Source organism: Lissotriton helveticus, chromosome 2_1, assembly GCF_964261635.1.
Source record: "Lissotriton helveticus chromosome 2_1, aLisHel1.1, whole genome shotgun sequence".
Classification (NCBI taxonomy): domain Eukaryota; kingdom Metazoa; phylum Chordata; class Amphibia; order Caudata; family Salamandridae; genus Lissotriton; species Lissotriton helveticus.
Genome location: NC_136059.1, coordinates 47,199,912 through 47,217,828, shown reverse-complemented (window position 1 = coordinate 47,217,828; position 17,917 = coordinate 47,199,912). Strand labels below are relative to the sequence as shown.

Below are 17,917 nucleotides of genomic sequence, written 5' to 3'. Positions count from 1 at the left end.
ATGGCCAGCTATCAATTAGAAAAGGGACATGGAACACAAAGTTGAAGGAATACCAGCGCACTTTGTTACCCACTACTCTATGATGATTAACTTCACAAAGATATGAGCTAAATACTCATGGCAACAGCTAAGAAAGTGCTACTATGTCCTTGACATAGGCACTATGAACACAGGGAAAGGGCAGGCCGCCTTCTTGCTTTTCAGTTTAAACAAAGAACAGCTCACGCTCCCATCTCAGTATTGCATAACGACATTGGTGGTTTACTTACATGACCACCTACAAATCCTTCAGGAATTTTCTTGTTACTACTCAGACCTTTGTTTCTGAGTCAGCAAGGGATCTAGAGTTGGACTGTTGCTCTTTTGGTTACCTCTACCTTCCACGGGTGACCTCTGATAGTCGCCAGTATACCTGAATCACGACATAGGGAAGGAGGAGATTGTGGAGGCCATTAAGTCTGTTATCTGGCAAGGCACCTAGGGTAGATGGCTTCCAGAGAGAGTTCTACATGAACATTATCCAATAATCTATACAGCAACTATTCCAGGCGCTGTCACCTAACGATGCCCTTACTGGAATTTACCCAAGCCTCAATTTCTTTGATACCCAAACCTGACAGGGATCACCTTCGATGTGAAAACTTTCATCCAATCTAACTACTCAACTCAGATGTGAAGATTGTAGCCAAAGTTCTGGTGAACCCCTTGAAAAAAATATTCATCCTTCATTCATAAAAATCAAGTGGTATTCATATCTGGTTGTTCATCCCAGAATCACCTACACACTTTATGCAACCTCGTGTGTAAACTTTCGCCCGTGACACCAAGCAACTTGCCCTTTCCCCCAATACTGAAAAGGCATTCGACAGGGTGGAATGGGATAGAGAGCAATGGTGAAACTGCGATTGGGTCTGACATTCCAAGCTTAGACTAAATGGTTATGTCACACCCTCATAGCGTTAATATGCTGCAATGGTGTCCGTTCCATTCCCCTGTCCATTCATAGACATACTAGGCAAGGGTGCCCACTGTCCCCCCTGCTATTTCTTTTGCCACTGAAACCGCTTAGCGAATGCTGTTTGGACTTTAAGCAGGATAAAGAGAATACCTACTGCGGGGCGGGAACTAAAACATATGCTCTATGCTGATGATAAGTTATTGACCCTTTCATCCCCTGCAACCTCCATTCCAGCTGTCGTGGATATAGTGAATGACTTTTCCACATTTAGTGGCTCCCGGATTAATTGGGTGAAAAGTGAGGCATTTCCAGTCATGCAGGTTACCACGATGGCTTGCCTCTCTGGTTTGCAATTTCATTGGATACTGAGGCATTTGAAACACTCAGGAGTCATTCTTGACACCTCCCCTCAGACAGATAATGTGGATGGATAATGTTAAACTTCTTACTGACCGCCTTGAACATGATTTCTCCAAATGGGGACACCTGCAGCTCTCATTCTGGGGCAAAACCAAGACTGTCAAGATGGTAGTTGTCCCTTGGATTTGTTACATTTTGGAATGAGACCTACACCAGCCCTGACACCCCAACAAAAACGTAGACTGCCAGATTAAATGTTACGTTTGGCAGGTACAGCCTCTTAGGCTGGCAGCCTCAAATCTCTACGCCAGTACTATTGCGGGTAGGGCTCCGCCTCCTGTTCTTGGAACTGTATCACATGGCTTAAATCTCTCCCAGTTGGCATATCATTTTTACTCCTCCCTGGAAACCCTAGACTGACTACTTATGGAAAAACATCTTCAGAGAGCTTCAGATAATCTGTCTACACTCTACAAGGGAAGACTTTCTGTCCTCTCTCGCATGCTGCCATTCTTCCAGGGTACACGTCATATCTGGAACTCTGCTTTTACACTCTTGAAACAAAAAGGGTTCTGCACTCTTCATCGTCTATATGGAACAACTAGCAGCCCGTCCCGACGTTGTCCGGGAGCAAAAGGCTGCTTCTGGGCCCCCGCCCGCCCTGACGTTAAGGCTGCTTAAGCTTTTCTGTTGCCAAGCTCACGTAATCTCCCCCACAGTTCCCAGCGCCTTGAAACCTTTGAGGGGTAATATGTAAGCACTTTACAAATACCAATTTGTATCATTATTATTCATTGCACCAAGGACGCTGTTCTCCTGTCCTGGATTTTTCACAACCTAATCAACTCTGGGAGGAGTCATCCCGGTTCACGTGACGACGAGCAATCAAAGTGAACAAACTCACTCAGGCCTGGCTCGGAGATGTCTGGCTGCCTGTTGCTGTTGTGGAAAAAAAAAGTCTCGCCATGCCTTAGCTAATCTGTGATCCTCTGCACAAAGCCCCTTCTTTCGGGAATTTACCCTTCACGGGGGAATCCCCGCGCGCCGTCATCACTCCACAGGGTGCGCCTCCATATGGGAAAAGCATCTTTCATGACGTCTGAGACAATGCCTCTTTCTCGGGGTAACACCCGGTGCTCTGGGAAATGCTCTGTCTAATTAACCCTGCCATTCAGGGGCCGTCTGAGGAACAGAGACGAGTCTCTTTGCTCAGGTCTGCATGGCTAACAAACAAACATCGACAATGGGCAATCAGCATGCTCCTGTGATGACGTCTGTTTGGACTTGAAATACGGGTCGGGGACGTCATTACTGATGCCACCTGCATGGCTCAGGGTCGAACTCCGCTGTAAATGCCGGTAAATGACACGCTCGTGTTCAAAGTTCGCAATCCTAAAAAAACGTTCTGTAAAGAAATGCCTGTTATTGACACACCCACCGAGCACAGATTAACTCGCACTCGTGCACGCCTACCTTCATGAGCCTTTTTAAGGTGCATACAAGGACCCTGGAACAGGCTACCCGAGGGAAAAAGGAATTCTTTAAACTGTTCTGTAGCCACTATTGCTGAAGTAAGAAAGAGACCGCGAGAGTGTACGCCGCCCCTCCCCGCGCTCCTCTGATGTCAGCACGCATGTCGCGGCCGGCGCTTCTTCCAAGGGACTACTTTTTTTTTATATTACATTTTTTAAATAACGTATATTTGTTTTTTTAATATAGCCTATGTCCATCTGCTTGCCCTGACGTTTTCAAAGATGTATTGGGTGTTTGGATTGGTGGTGTAGTTTTCGAGTTTACCTGGCTCAAAGGACACACTTCTCTCTTTATAATAGTAGTATAGATTAGGCTTTTACACACAATGGGTAGCCATTTTTCTGGCCATCATAGATCAACAGAGGAATTTTGACTTTGGGTCATCTGCTGCAGGGAACTAACTTCAAATCCCTTGATGACCTGTAGTGGCGCGCTCTAGTCTATGCACGTCACGTTGCTACGTGACGTGCGGCGGCCATTTTGAGAGCCTGCGCGCGCAGCGCATTAGCGAGCGCGGCAGCCAAGGAATCGGAGCGCTGGCTCGGCGCTCTTCAGGGAAACTGTGTAAGGCAAATAAATAGTTGTTAACAAGCCACACTGGGTCAGTGGTTTATTTACAGAGTGCAACATTACAGTGGCGACGAGGTCGGGATTCGACCAAAACCTTCCAAACGAAAAAAAAAAAAGGAAAAATCGACGAAGAGCATCACACCCACCACGTGGCAAGGGGATCACAGCAGACCCACATCCACGCAAGCACGTGGAACCAGTGGAACCCCAGGCAACCTGTGTCGCCAAGGGAGAAGGGGACCGGACAGCTGAACAGCAAACCAGCGCAGTGTCCCTGGAGAACCACCAGGACTGTGGTCACCACAGGAGGTACTGTACCCTGAAGAGCGCGGCAGGGCCATCGCAGGGCACACGAGCAGACGGGAGCAGTGTGACCCCATAGCAGCCAGGCAGAGCGTCGCAGTTGGCCCACGTATCCACGGAGGAGCCAGACCTGGCTACCATTAAGGAGGGGGAGGGGGCTGACGCAGAAGGCCCCCCAGTACAGATTAAGGAGGAGGAGACGGACAACACCCCAGGGAGCCCCACAGGAAAAGGAAACAGAACGACAACGGTCAAGGAAGAGAAAATGAGCGCCCCAGCGGGATATGCCATTGCACCGGTCCAGTTCCTCCCGAAGCCAGGAGAACCACTGATGAAGTGGGAGGACTGGCGCGACTACATAAACAACTTAATAGAGGTCCTAGAGGACGAAAATGAAGAGTCCTTCAAACCCAACAGAAAAAAACGGATCCTATTACTCAACCTAGGGCCTGAGGGACTTAGAATATACAAAAGCCTGGTACCCAAACCGAGAGATGACTCGGACGATGATGTTTACGCCCATGCGATCGACGATTTGAATGAACACTATCGGCCCACAGTATGTGTATCAGTTGATAGATTCAACTTCCAGCAGAGGAGACAACGCGCCGGAGAGTCGATTGAGGAGTATGTAGCGGCCCTGAAGAAACTGGCGGCCACGTGCAGGTATGCCCTGTGGGAGGAAGAGTTTATCAAAGACCAAATTGTTATGCACACGACCAGCACGAATGTCCAGGACAAGCTATGGGCAAGTGGGGATACCACACTCAAGGACGTGATGGTCATTGTCAAAAGGGCTGAACTAGCACGGAGGTGCGCTGACGCAACCAAGAAAGAACCGCCAACTGCCGCCATCGTGAACAGGATACAGGAAGAGGAACCTCGCAAGGATCAGAGTTACAGAGGCGCTACATGGAAGGGTTCCAACAAATGGCAGGGCAACTCTGGATTGCAAAAGAAACTGGAAGGAAGTGGCAACAAGAAGACGTGTTACAGGTGCGGAAGCTGGTCCCATGAGGCACACGACAGAAGATGCCCTGCGTTCAGGGCCAAGTGTCTGCACTGTGGCATCATCGGCCACTACGAGAAGGTGTGCCGGAAGAAAATGTCCAAGGGCGTGGTGAAACACATAGACCAGGATGGAGAGAACCAGGAAAAGACGGGAGAAGAAGAAGTCGTCACCGTGTTATGCATATACGACCAGGTCATGAGTGTAGAAGGGAGAAGGACGACCAAACCCGTGCTGGAAATGAAGATGGGAGGAATAACCATCAGCGTAGTGGCAGACACAGGCTCTCCTTTCACGATAATACCAAGAGCAGTGTGGGAGAAAACATTCAGACCAAAGATCGGACCGGAGCTGGAGAGATTGGACATCAGACCAGTCACATATAATGGCGATCGTATCCCAATGGTAGGATATAGACTCTTGAAGTTTGAGTTCAGAGGCAGATCGGCGGAATGCAAGTTGTACATCTCAGAGAGAGGACCGTCCGTTTTAGGGTGGCTGGACCAGGGCGACCTGGGAATCAAATTAGACCCGGGAGGCAAAGAACAGATTTTGCTCACAGAACCAGAAACCTGGCCCAATCTCGAAAAATGGAAAGAGGAATACCCAAGAGTGTTTGGAGGCACAGTAGGAAAGCTAGAAAAGTTTCAACATAAGATCATACTCAAAGAAGACGCTGTCCCAGTTGCCCACAGGGTGAGGAATATACCCATAGCGGTAAGAGAAGCGGTCCAGAAGGAGCTTCAGGAATTGGAGAGTAAGGGGATAATTGAGCCTATTACCTGCGCAGAGTGGCTCGCACCCTTGGTGGTAGTCATGAAGCCAAATGGAAAGGTCAGGCTCTGCGTCGACCTAAGAGAGTTAAATAAGAACATTGTCGTTGAGAAATTTCCCCTCCCAAGGATCGACGAGATGCTAGCAAAGACCAGAGGAGTCAAATGGTACTCCACCATCGATTTGACCTCCGCGTACCACCAGGTAGTATTGCACCCAGACAGCAGGAAACTCACGTCTTTCATAACCCCATTCGGATGCTACCAGTTCCGCCGCATGCCGTTTGGACTGGCCTCGGCGGCTGCGGTATTCCAAAGGTTAATGCACCAACTGTTTAAGGACTTAACTGGCATCCAGTATTTCCAAGATGACATTCTGATAATGGGGCGAGACAGAATGGACCACGACCAGAAACTAGAGAAAGTGTTGAAGACCCTGGAAAGCAAAGGCCTCACGGCAGAATGGACCAAATGCCGCTTGGGACTAGAATCGGTGACTTACCTAGGTCACGAGATAGGGGTGCATGGCATTACACCCAAAGCAGACAATGTGAAGGCAATTGCTGAAGCTCCGCCCCCCACCAACAAGGAGGAAGTCAGGTCGTTTTTGGGCATGGCGGAGTATTACAGTAAGTTTGTGGTTCACTTTGCCTCCAAAACGCACAATATGAGGATGCTGACTAGAGAAAACACCACTTTTGAATGGACGCCAGAGGCACAACAGGAGTTTGACACCATTAAGAGAAACGTCACGGGAGCTGTGCCACTGAAAGGTTATGACCCACAAGGTGCCACGGTCCTCACCACTGATGCCAGCGACAAAGGCTTGGGAGCTGTGCTCATGCAAGTACGAGGACAAGGTCAGATGGAAACACTTAGTTTTGCATCTAGGGCATTGACGGCCACCGAAAGCAAGTACAGCGTCATCGAAAAGGAGATGCTGGCGGTAGTGTGGGCTACAGCGAGATTTAGGCAGTTCCTATGGGGCACCAGATTCTTACTCAGAACAGATCATAAGCCATTAGTTAAAGTGTTAACATCGAGTGGGCATGCCAATGCCACGCCCAGGATTTCGAAGATGTCCCTAAAACTACTTGAATTCAGGTACGACGTGGAGTACCTCCCAGGGAACCGAAATCGAGTGGCAGACTACCTGAGCAGGGCAGCAGCAATGGAGCCTGGTGAAGAAGACCCCACGGACCACACAGAGCTGGTGGCTTTGGTGGGGGATCAAGGCAAAGTCATCGACTATGAAGAGTGGGTTGAAGAATATAAGGCAGACAGAGTGTTGGAGGAAGTGAAGAAGTACATCGTAACGGGATGGCCAGAAAAGAGGCACGTGAGTGAAGATGTCAAACCCTACTATGAAGTCAGAGAAGAATTATCAGTGGGGGATAGAGGAGTGTTCACTTACAGAGGGGACAAGGTAATCCCCCCCAGGGCACTCGCAACCCAGTTACTGGACATACTACATGAGGGCCATCTAGGCATTGGGAAATTGAAGTTAAGAGCCAAACAAAATTACTGGTGGCCAGGCATGGACATAAGAGCGGAGAGGCATGTCAGAGAGTGCCCACAGTGCCAGGGAGCGGACAAATCACTCAAGCCCCTGCGCCCCGCGCTGGGACAGTTCGAGACCCCACAGAACCCGTGGGAGGAATTGTCCATAGACATTTTAGGACCCATCCTGGATAGCCAGGGCACGCAGAAGTATGTTTGTGTCCTCATAGATGGATACTCTAAATGGCCTGAGTTGAAAGTGGAGGAGACCATGGATACAGAGAACATCCTGAAGTTTCTGTCAGACACCTTCGTGAGGGAGGGCATACCCAAATCCATCTTGAGCGATAATGGCCCCCAGTTCACGTCAGAAAGGTGGAACAACTTCATGCAAAGGAACGGCATAGCCATTAAACACACAGCAATCTACCATCCCGCAGGGAACGGCTTGGTGGAAAGGTTTAACCGAGTGGTGATGGGTGCCGTACAAGCAGCGATTTCCTGTAATAAGGATTGGGAAAGGGCCATAGAGAACATGGTATGGGCTTACAGGATCACACCAACCGGAACAGGATACAGTCCATTTCAGATCCTGAGAGGACGAGAACCCTTCACCCATGACAATCGGGTTTGGAAGGAGAAAGTAATCACCAGCGAATGGTCCCCGGCGGTGGTACGGGCTAACCTAGAAAAGGCACAATCGATATACACCAACCACTACAACAAACGGAGAAATGTAAAGGGGACAAAGTTGGAAAAGGACGAGTGGGTAAGAGTAAAGTTGGCAACACTACAGAAGAAGGGAGACAGTAAATACAGCAGGCCCATGCAAGTAAAGGAGGTGTATGATCGTGCGGCCTTGCTGAGTGACGGCAACGTGTGGTCCCAAGATCGCATGGCCAGATGTAACAAAGTAGTGCAATGGAATCAACATGGAACTGAGTGGGACGACGGAGAAGAGCCGAATGCAGAAGAAGAGCAAGGAACCGGCGAGCAATGTGGAGAAGGAAGTGGTGGAGACGAACCCAGAGAGGGCAGAGAGAGCGTAGAGGAGAACATGGCGGAACCGAGAGAGGAAAGAAGCGATGAAGTACCGAGTCAAAGGTCCCAGGGAGGCTACGCCCAGGTAACCAGGAGTGGAAGACCTGTGGTGAGACCAGCAAGGTTCCAAGATTTTGAAATGGACAATTGAACTGTAAGTGACTCTTGAACTGTTTGGAAAAAGGGGAGATATGTAGTGGCGCGCTCTAGTCTATGCACGTCACGTTGCTACGTGACGTGCGGCGGCCATTTTGAGAGCCTGCGCGCGCAGCGCATTAGCGAGCGCGGCAGCCAAGGAATCGGAGCGCTGGCTCGGCGCTCTTCAGGGAAACTGTGTAAGGCAAATAAATAGTTGTTAACAAGCCACACTGGGTCAGTGGTTTATTTACAGAGTGCAACATTACATGACCTTCAAAGAGAATTTCATCTGGAACCTGCCAAATTCTTTCAGTGCAGGCAATTGAAGGCCAGGCCCTCTCAGCAACTGGGGAATGACTCTCAATCCCTGGGTGATTCCAACCTTCATAGGTACCTGGATATATGGGGTGCGCATAAAAAACGAATCTCCGGCTTGTATGATCCCCTCATTGGTCACATTCATGCGCAGCCTACAAGTAGGTCGACCTCCGTAGATGGCTGCCGCACCTTGCTGGCTCCATGGACGAGACCGAATGAAAAGAGATCCTCTGTGTCCACATTGCCAGCATTGGCCGATACGTCTTTCCATGATTGAGTGATATAGAAACTCAATGACCAGCTGGATTTTTATGTCAATATATAGGGATCCTTTCTGTCTTAGATCACTCCCATTTGCTAAATGCCCCTGGTCCGATTGATGTTATTGGGCTTCTGCTTGGGACGGGACTCTTATCAGTCTCTCGTCCTTCAGGGTGACGATGCTGGACAGGTCGGAACTGGCGAATGGAATAGACCCACTAATTAATTTTTTTACCTTTATTTAGCACTTCTTTATGACCCTTTATTGCCTTTTCCAGTACCTTGGTGGTCAATACTTCATTCCCCTTGAGACTGATTTCTTTGGGAAGACCAGTGTCTATCGCTGATCTACGTAGCCAATCCTTGGTTTCAGGAGTTTTGGGAGGGATGCTCTACCCCATGATGATCTGTTATTCATGTTCCTTGATTGGGTAAATGCTTTTGTAGTGATTAGCAATGCTTTTCATTTTCATACCCGTACATATTCACTACTGTGCAGTAAGTATGTTGATTTCATAGTATTAAACTGCTAATACTTTCATAAAGCTTTTGGAACTTTAAAAAAGAATATTGGAAAAGGAATCTTTTCAGCTTGTAGCCTTGTGATCTACAGAAAGTATAAAGTCTATCAGGTCAGTATTGTCAGAAGTGAGAAGGAGGCAGAAGGTATATAGTCCAAAAAGTCTGCAGGGACTCTACCTCTACAACCCTCAAACTTGTAATATGTCCCCTCCTTATTCACATAAATACACATATATTTACAATGAAAGCAACCCTGCTGACACCCCCTTTTATTCCTTTCAGTGCAGGGTTGATGTACAGTCTGGAGAACCACAGGAAGAACTAACTCCCGAAGCCATCCAATGTTGCCAGCAGCTAGGAAGCAGTGCCACCAGGGTGTCGGAGGTGGTGAGCTCCAAGGACCCTGCCATCTATGATGCCATCAATAAGGGAATGGAGCGGGTTAATAAGAGGGCTGTATCAAATGCCCAGAAGGTACAAAAGTGGACCATCCTGGACAAAGATTTCTCCATTGCTGGAGGAGAGCTGGGTAAGTCTAACAACCATTTCAGAAGATCTCTATAGCACTTGGTGATGGGTTAATACCGGAATTTGAGGCGTTGTACATGGACGTACACAATATTGAGTGTTATGATAAGTATTGACTTACTAATCTTAAGTCCACATCTACAGATATCGATGATGAGATACATAAATATACACCGGTTTGGTGTTATCCTATCCACAGTCAAGCGCTCCCAGCAGACAGCCATGTCCTTCATTAAGGTCCATCTCTTGATCTCTTCAGGATTGGCCCTTACCTCTAGGAATCAAGCAACAAGAAGCTTCACCATTCCAATGGAGAAGTGTCTGGGTCACTTCTGCACACAATTGTATTATAAATCGCAACGATCAGTCTTAATAATGTTCAAAGGATAAGAAAAAGGCCACGCACCACTTCCAAGTAGGAAACAAAGGTCTCCATGAGACAGAAAATAGTTATCCTCAGTAAATATACAATTTGTAGAGGTCCACAAATATGCTGTAGTAGACATGTTTTCCACTTTATTTTCAGTCTTGTACCACATCCAAAACGATAGTGTAACCAGCCCGTCTGCAAAACTGAGATCATATACTTGGTTAAAACCTTGCTAGACAGGTAGTCTACCTGCACACCCTAGCCTGTTGCTTATCTGTTGCTTGTTCGTGCTCCTGGAGCTTGTGTGCATCCCTCCTTTTTCTTTTACTATTCCCTCTGCCCCTTTTTCCTGCTTTTGGTTTTTCAAAGTTGTTTCCTCTTTGTCTGATACTCGTATCCTTGCAACCACTTTGTTAAATTGAAGGCCCTTCCCCAGCTCCTTCATCTCCATAACTAGAGATATTACTGGAAGTTTAGGCACTTTTTTCACTAAAGTAGGATGATTTACATCATCCTCGCACAGTGTCATGTTTAACTAAGTTGTTAAAGCACTTAGCATATATAAACCCTCTGCCTCTTACATAATCCAGCTCATCCTTCTTGAACTTCCTTGCCTTCCTCTGTTTAATGTCTTCCTCATACTTCTTTAGTACCTCCACCAAGTTTGTATATTTTGTCTTCGTTGCATCAGGGAAATTAAGATCTGAAATCGCCTCTAATACATCTACTTCTTGTGCTGTTTTCGTCACCTTTCTATCTGAGTTTTCTATTAGTATATTCATCAAGCTCACAGGGTTACTGATAAGGTTCTTTGTCCCAAAGTAACAACAAATCTTCCTCAAGGTCATCATAAGTGGGGAAAAATTGCGAAGGAAGACCCTGCGGGATCCTATTAAGTTTCTGATATTGCTTTAGTGTTGCTCCATCCCACAACTTTGAAATCTCACACTTCTTAAGTCTTTCAAGTCCTATAAATTATGCTTTTAGACCTTCATTTTGCTTGGAAATAAATCCTCCGCTATTCTGTCCCGATACTCTTTTGGACTCATTTTGATATCACAAATATCAATACCTGATGGTAAAAGACGATCTGCTGCAGACCCAAGTAAACAGTGTAAGGTTTATTCGGGTCTACGGCAGGTTGTGTTTCACCATCAGAACTGACCCCTTAGTTAAACAGGACACGGTGTGATCAGGAAGTCAATCCTCCTCCTCTAGTGAAGAAAGTGCCTCATATTCCAGTCATATCCCTAGTAAGGGGGATGAAGGAGCCGGGGAAGGGCCGTCAAATCAACCCATTGGAAATACTTTTATAAGGAAGATTCAAAGGATCAGGATGGGGAGTAAGGATACCAGAATCAAGCAAAGGGGAAACAACTTACACAAGCATTTGTAATGCAATAGGTCTCACATTCACAAGAGTTTGAGCTAGTGGTATTGTAAATGACAATGCCTTTTATCTATCTGTTTCAAAAACCTGCAAGCAGTGCATAAACGCTCAGTTTGTCCTTATAGTCCTTGCTTACGAAAAGCAAGGCTGGCAATAAAAGAGGCGCCGTTACTGCTAGCCTTGCTTCTCGTAAGCAATGGCTACAAGTACAAAGTGCGTGTTTACGCACCGCTTGCAGGTTTTCAAAACACAAAAAAAGGCATTGTCATTTACAATGGCAGTAGTTCAAACTCTTGCAAATGCGAACCCTATTGCATTTCAAATGCTTGTTGAGCTCTGAGATGGAGGCGGCAGCAGCCATAGGAAGTCAGGGACCGTGACGCCAGGCCGTGCACTTCAAAAACAGGAGCGAGGGGTAATTCAAAACTGACTTTGAAACAGGTCCCTACAGGGTCCTGCATTTATGTCCTTTACTTTAGAGGTAAAGCACTGTTGATTTTTATACAATGACTCTGAAAATCCGCCTGGCAGAGCATATGCAGTTTCTGTTTACATTTCACCTTTTACTTCATCTTGCATTCTGCAGGAGTATATGCTGTTCCAAGATTACTGTTCTGTCATCAGTGAGTGAGAGAGTGAGTGTGAATGTAGGGTGAAGGGGAGGCGACAAAAGGAAGTACATACAGGGGAGGTGACAAAAGGAAGTACATACAGAACGACAAAGTGAAAAATCAGTGATGAAGAGGTGAAAAAGTAAGGTTTAATATGCAGATGGAGGATTTCAGAAAGATGTGGGCACAATGTTTAGCAGAGAGATTGCAGAGGAAAGTGGTGTGATGTGGAAACGTGAGTGACAGAGGCACTCTAAAGACCACTCCTTCTTCCACAACCTTAATAATAGAAAATTCACAGAAAGGCCCCTAAATACTGATCACGTGGAGTACTGTGTAAAGAACAGGTTTTTATATCATGGTCTAATCCACTGCCTTAATTTTATAGACCACACCCCATTTTGAGACCTGTCCCCTCCCCTACCGCTTTCATCTCACTGCTTCGATGACCTGTAGGCCTAGTCTATGATACAGACACTTGTAAAACACGTAAATAAAAGGAAAGGGCCACAGTTATAAATTGCAGGTGAGCGTACCTCCATAATCTGCTTGGAGGTGACATGAAAGAGGGGTTTGAAGTAGGCCTCATTATTCCTTAACAGCTCCAACACCAACGCCTGCTCGTGTTTTCTGAATACCACAGTTCAAGGCAAGAGTAGAGAAGTGATATATTGAAACTCACTATGATCACCGCTTAATGTCTTCACAGAGCTGGAAAATCCTTGAATTAGACCATGACAACCACATGCTCCTGACTGCCTGGATGAATAGATTCATGAGACCGTATATCAGTGACGCGCCATCCCACGCAAACTAAACTTATCCCTTCCACACAAGCTTGTCTTTCGTGTTTGAGAGACGAAGTAGCAAATGTCTTAGTATCACAGGATTGTAGGTTCTCTACAATGGTTGACCAAGGGCCATATCGCACATGAAGCCCCTCTAAACGTAAACAGAAACATAGTGGAACACCTGGCTGGATTGCAGAGACGTGGTAGGCTGACAAATTATCCAAATTTGAGCTGAATTTCCCTTCAAATATCAGTCTATTTTCACGTCATAAGAATCAGGACAGAATTAAGAACAATACATGAAGATTGTGCCGCAGGTGACAGGAGTCCAAAAAATTTAATCCAATGACCGTACATCATTTCTTGCTCACGCGGAGACATCATGGTCTTTCGAGCTCACCCTCTATTGGGGGACAGTCCCACTCTAACGACCAAAGAGAAATTACACAATATGCTAAAGCTGCATCAGCGACGTGAAAGGCTTTTGTTGGAGTTGGCCCTTTTTGAGGGTCATCCCTGAACTTTTTGCCTTCCTCCTCTATTTTTTCTGACCTGTTGTTGACTGTTTTATGACTCTGGGCACTTTACCACTGCTGATCAGTGCTAAAATCCATATGCTCTCCCTATTACAAATTAATGTATGGATTAGTGATTCCATGATTGTCTGATTTGGTTTACTGGTCAGACCCTAGTACCGTGCACCAGGAGTGCCCAGGGCTGGTAATCCAAATGCTGCTAGTGGGCTTGCAGCACTGGTTGTGCCACCCACAGAAGCAGCCTGTAAAACTGTGTCTAAGGCCTGCCACTGTAGAGCCTGTGTACAGTCTGGTGCTGCCATGCTGACTGGGCAAGTGCACCCACTTGCCAGTCCCTAAACCTTCCCTTTTCTTCATATCAGACACCCCTATGGTAGGCCCAACGGCAGGGTGCATTGTAAGTATAAGCTAGGACATGCCCTGGTGTGTATGGCATGTCCTAATAGTGAATTACAGCCATTTTCGTTTTTCACTGTTGCAAGGCTACCTGTTCTCCATAGGCCAAAATAGGCAGTTAGATTATTACATTTTATAATCCTAACTGACTCAGGGAACATGGTCGAAATTCGAGTTTAGTATGCCTGAACTCAGAATGATAAAATACATCTTTTAGTGAAGTTGGTTTTAACATTCCGTGTTTGAAAATACCACTTTTAGAAAGTAGGTATTTCCTTGTCTAACTATCCAAGCCTGCTTCTGCTAGGTTGTGTGTTTCTTGTCTGGCGTTTGAGTGACAGGGCTGGGGGATTCCAGGAGACAGGGTGAGTCCGCCCAGTGGCGAATAGAGAGATCTGCATCTAGATGGGAGGGAGGAGGTGCACCTGGGACCTGAATAGGACTGTGCTTGCCCCCACAGTGCTGGCTCCACCCCCTGTGGCGTGTCTGATGTCTCTGCCCTGCACTGTGAAAGGAGAGAAGGAGTCATGTCAACAAAGTGCTCCAGGGCTGTGCTTGCCCGCACAGTGCTGGCTCCACCCCCTGTGGTGTGTCTGATGTCTCTGCCCTGCACTGTGAAAGGAAAGAAGGAGTCCTGTAAACAGAGTGCTCCAGAACTGGTTTGGACTAGGCAAAGGCTCCTCTGCCCTCAGAAGGCAAAGGATTTGGGGGTATAAATATTGGGAACCTGATCCCAAGAAATTAGATCACTTTTGGACAAACAAGAAGAAACCTTTGCTGAGGAGTGGAACCAGAAGAAACTAAGGACAGACTATCCCTAAGCTGAAAAGCTGAAGTGCTGCTTGGGGGATTGGCCTGCAGAGGTTGCCTGACTGCCAAAGAAAGGAGAAATGGACTTTGTGTACTTTCATCAACTTGTGAGGATCTCAAGGGCCTGGAACAGAGCTTGCCTCCTGCTGAAGTCTCAGGGACAATAGACTTCATCCCCCAGCTCCCCAGTGTTCTTTGGAAGTGTCTACTGCGTTTTTTTGGCCTTCTGAGGGACTGCGTGTCGCAAGGAGCTGGAAGCGCGACTCAAGTGGAAGAAGCGTGTCACTGCTGCTGCCGTCGCTTCGAGGATGTCGCCACTGTAGCTGTCGTATTGCACCGCATTTAGAGAAGCATCTCGCAAAGAAGAGGAAGCGTGTCACCGTCGCCGCTGTTGCCGTCGCATTGTGGATGTCGCCGCTGTAGCTGTTGTATTGCACTGCATCGAAAGAAGCGTCTCCAAACGAAGCGTGTTGCCGTTGCTGCTGCTGCCGTCGCGTCGTGTATGTCACCGCTGTAGCTGTCGCATTGCACCGCATCAAGAAAAGCGCCTCGCATCCACGGAGAAGCTTGCCGCATCTGGAAGATCTTCACGTCTTTATTTCTTTGCACTGGATCTTGCCGCATTTCCATCTTTGCAGCACTTTTGTTGCCCTGCGTGTCGCATCTTAAGGTACATTGACTCAAAGTTTTGTATTTTAAGAACTAAAGAGAACTAAGTTAAAACTACCATTTTAACTACAGTATTGTGGATTTATGTCGTTTGTGGTCTTGTGATAAGTCTATATAAAGAATACTTATTTTTAATGTACAACTTGTGTGGTGTCCATCAGTAGTGTTGTCACTTGATCACTGTATGTGTTCACAAATGCTTTACACACTGCCTCTGAGATAAGCCTGTCTGCGCATGCCAAGCAGCCAAGGGGGTGAGCAGGGGTTATTTTAGGAGTGTACCCCCTTACCCTGACTAGAGGCAAGGGTCCCTATTTGTCACAAGTTCCTACCTGAGCCAACTAGAGACCCCCAAATCCAAAAGCTTTGATGTCTAAACATCTGCGCCCAAAGCTGCCTTACTTATCGAATCCTATCAATCAATCAGGTGTTTGTTAAGCGCGAATACTCACCCGTAAGGGTCTCAAGGTGCTGGGGGTGGGTCACAGGTTCCAGCCCATCAAGGAGGGGGTCTGTCGAAGAGCCAGGTTTTTATGTCGGAAGCTTTATAGACTAGCTGGCGTTTCAGCTTAAAACGAGGAGCGGGAAGGGGGGTTGTTCAAAAGCGGAATCACTTGTTCTGTCTGCATTGGTACAACACGTTACTACCACTGGTGTGGGACGAGGTGTTTCATCTGCTGTGGGCATATGACTGAAAGTCATTTTCACTCTCCTCCCTAGCACTACGGCCATTCTACTGACCATGACAGTACCGTCGCATGGTACTGTACCAGGGAGTAGAGCCAAGAGCTACAGCAGCCCTGCTTCTGCGCCAACACAACAGATGGTCTGGGCGGGGAGTGTCCTCAAAAGGGAAAGATACAGGCACGCAAGCAGCGTGCATGTCCCTGCTCGCTCCTGCAGCGATACTCCATGGGAGCGAACTTGCGATAATAGGTGGGACATGCACCCACAATTAGCCATTTTCAGGCTACGATTGTTTAATGACACAGCCAATCCAAAGCATGGGAGGAGTCAGACCCCATGAAGGACAGACAACAGATTTCCTTACAGCGCCAGCGCTGTATAGGCTCAACCTAAAAACCAAGAGGAGAAAAAGGGGAAGAGGAAATAATAAAAGAAAAAGGAGGGATGCAGACATGCTCCTGCAGCAGGAACAGCAATAGGTAAGCAACAGACTAGGGTTTGCAGGCAGGTCACCTGTATAGCAAAGTTCTAACCAAGCATTTTATCTCAGTTTTACAGAAGGCATGGGTTTCTGCCCAACAATGGTGTATGATATCTCTGAGAGTAAGATTGGGCTGGTTACACTATCGTTTGGATGTGTTACAAGATTGAAAATAAGGCTGGCTACAGAATCACATTGGATGCGTTACAAGACAGAAAATAAAGTGAAAAACAGATCTACTACAGCATATTTGTGGACATTTACAAATTGGACATTTGCTCAGGATAACTTTTTTTAAGAAACTTAAACATACAGATCTGGTATGTATAGCTATTCCAACTACTACCTGAAACCAGGCAGTGTTTATTTAGCTCCAGGGGCTGCTGCAGAGTCGAACAGTAGAAGAACTTGCTTGACTTCAGAAGGTCAGCTGCCCCGAATGGAAAGCACCTTCTTTGGTGGTCCGCCTTCACAAGTTGGGGCAAACTGGTATCGGCATCCCTGAACCACACATCATGAGAGGACCTATGTGTTTAGGTAAACTGAATGTTGGTGGCTGCTCTGGGGCAAAAGAGGCAGATCTAGTGTGCTTCTGTAAGGTGAAAGTGTTTAGCACTGTGGTTTGATGGTCATTACCCACTTTTTCTAAAATATGTTTCTCCTTTCTTGGCCCCAGGTCCCACCTTGAAACTGAGGCGTCCAATTGTCCTGAAGATGTACGAGAAGCTGATCGACGAGTTCTATACGGCGTGAACTCTTCTCTTCACGGAGTCGAGGATGTGCTAGTGTTGAGTCTTTTGGAACAGCTTGATAATGCGTTGTATTTTCCAGAGACTTAACTTTTTTTTAAAACAACATGGATTAACCCACTGCATTGAAAGTTGTAAATTACTGTCAATTTTTGTAAATTAATTAGTTGTATTTTTACATTCGATTTATCAAGGACACAATACTTTTTAAAATCTGTTTTTAATGGCTTCATTAAATGTCACTCGTGGTAAGACCCATTCTATCAACCTGGCAGTGCTCCTGTCCATTTTTGTCAACTTTATTTGACAAAAGTAGCATACTTTGTAGGCAAGGGAGTAGCCAGAAAAAATAAAAAAAAAACACTTCAAGCCAAACTTCTTATGGCACTAAGCAAATGAAGTGAATCTGTCCTACCTCCACCCGTCACACCAAGAAATGTTGCCTTTTCTTTTCCATCCAATAATCTATCCATTCATCCTTTCATCCATCTAATTTCCACAATTACATCTTTACAGTCAGTCATCCATTCATCCTTTCATCTATGATTCAGTCGTTCACCATTCCATCCAGGTGCTCATCCTTATACAAACCTATCCCTCCATCTCTAGACCT

At 46.6% G+C, this 17,917-nt stretch overlaps 1 protein-coding gene across 4 annotated transcripts in view; it reads left to right on the top strand.

The window, feature by feature from the left end:
• Positions 1 to 17,571, top strand: part of LOC144817695 (long-chain-fatty-acid--CoA ligase ACSBG2-like) — a 607,186-nt gene extending 589,615 nt beyond the window's left edge. For all 4 annotated transcript variants that reach the window (XM_078674444.1, XM_078674446.1, XM_078674447.1 and 1 more), the window contains 2 exons: positions 9,569 to 9,815; positions 17,232 to 17,571. In XM_078674444.1, coding sequence (XP_078530570.1) covers positions 9,569 to 9,815; positions 17,232 to 17,308 — 324 coding nt within the window. In that variant the 3' untranslated portion in view covers positions 17,309 to 17,571. The remainder of the gene's footprint in view (positions 1 to 9,568; positions 9,816 to 17,231) is intronic.
• The last annotated feature ends 346 nt before the right edge of the window (positions 17,572 to 17,917 follow it).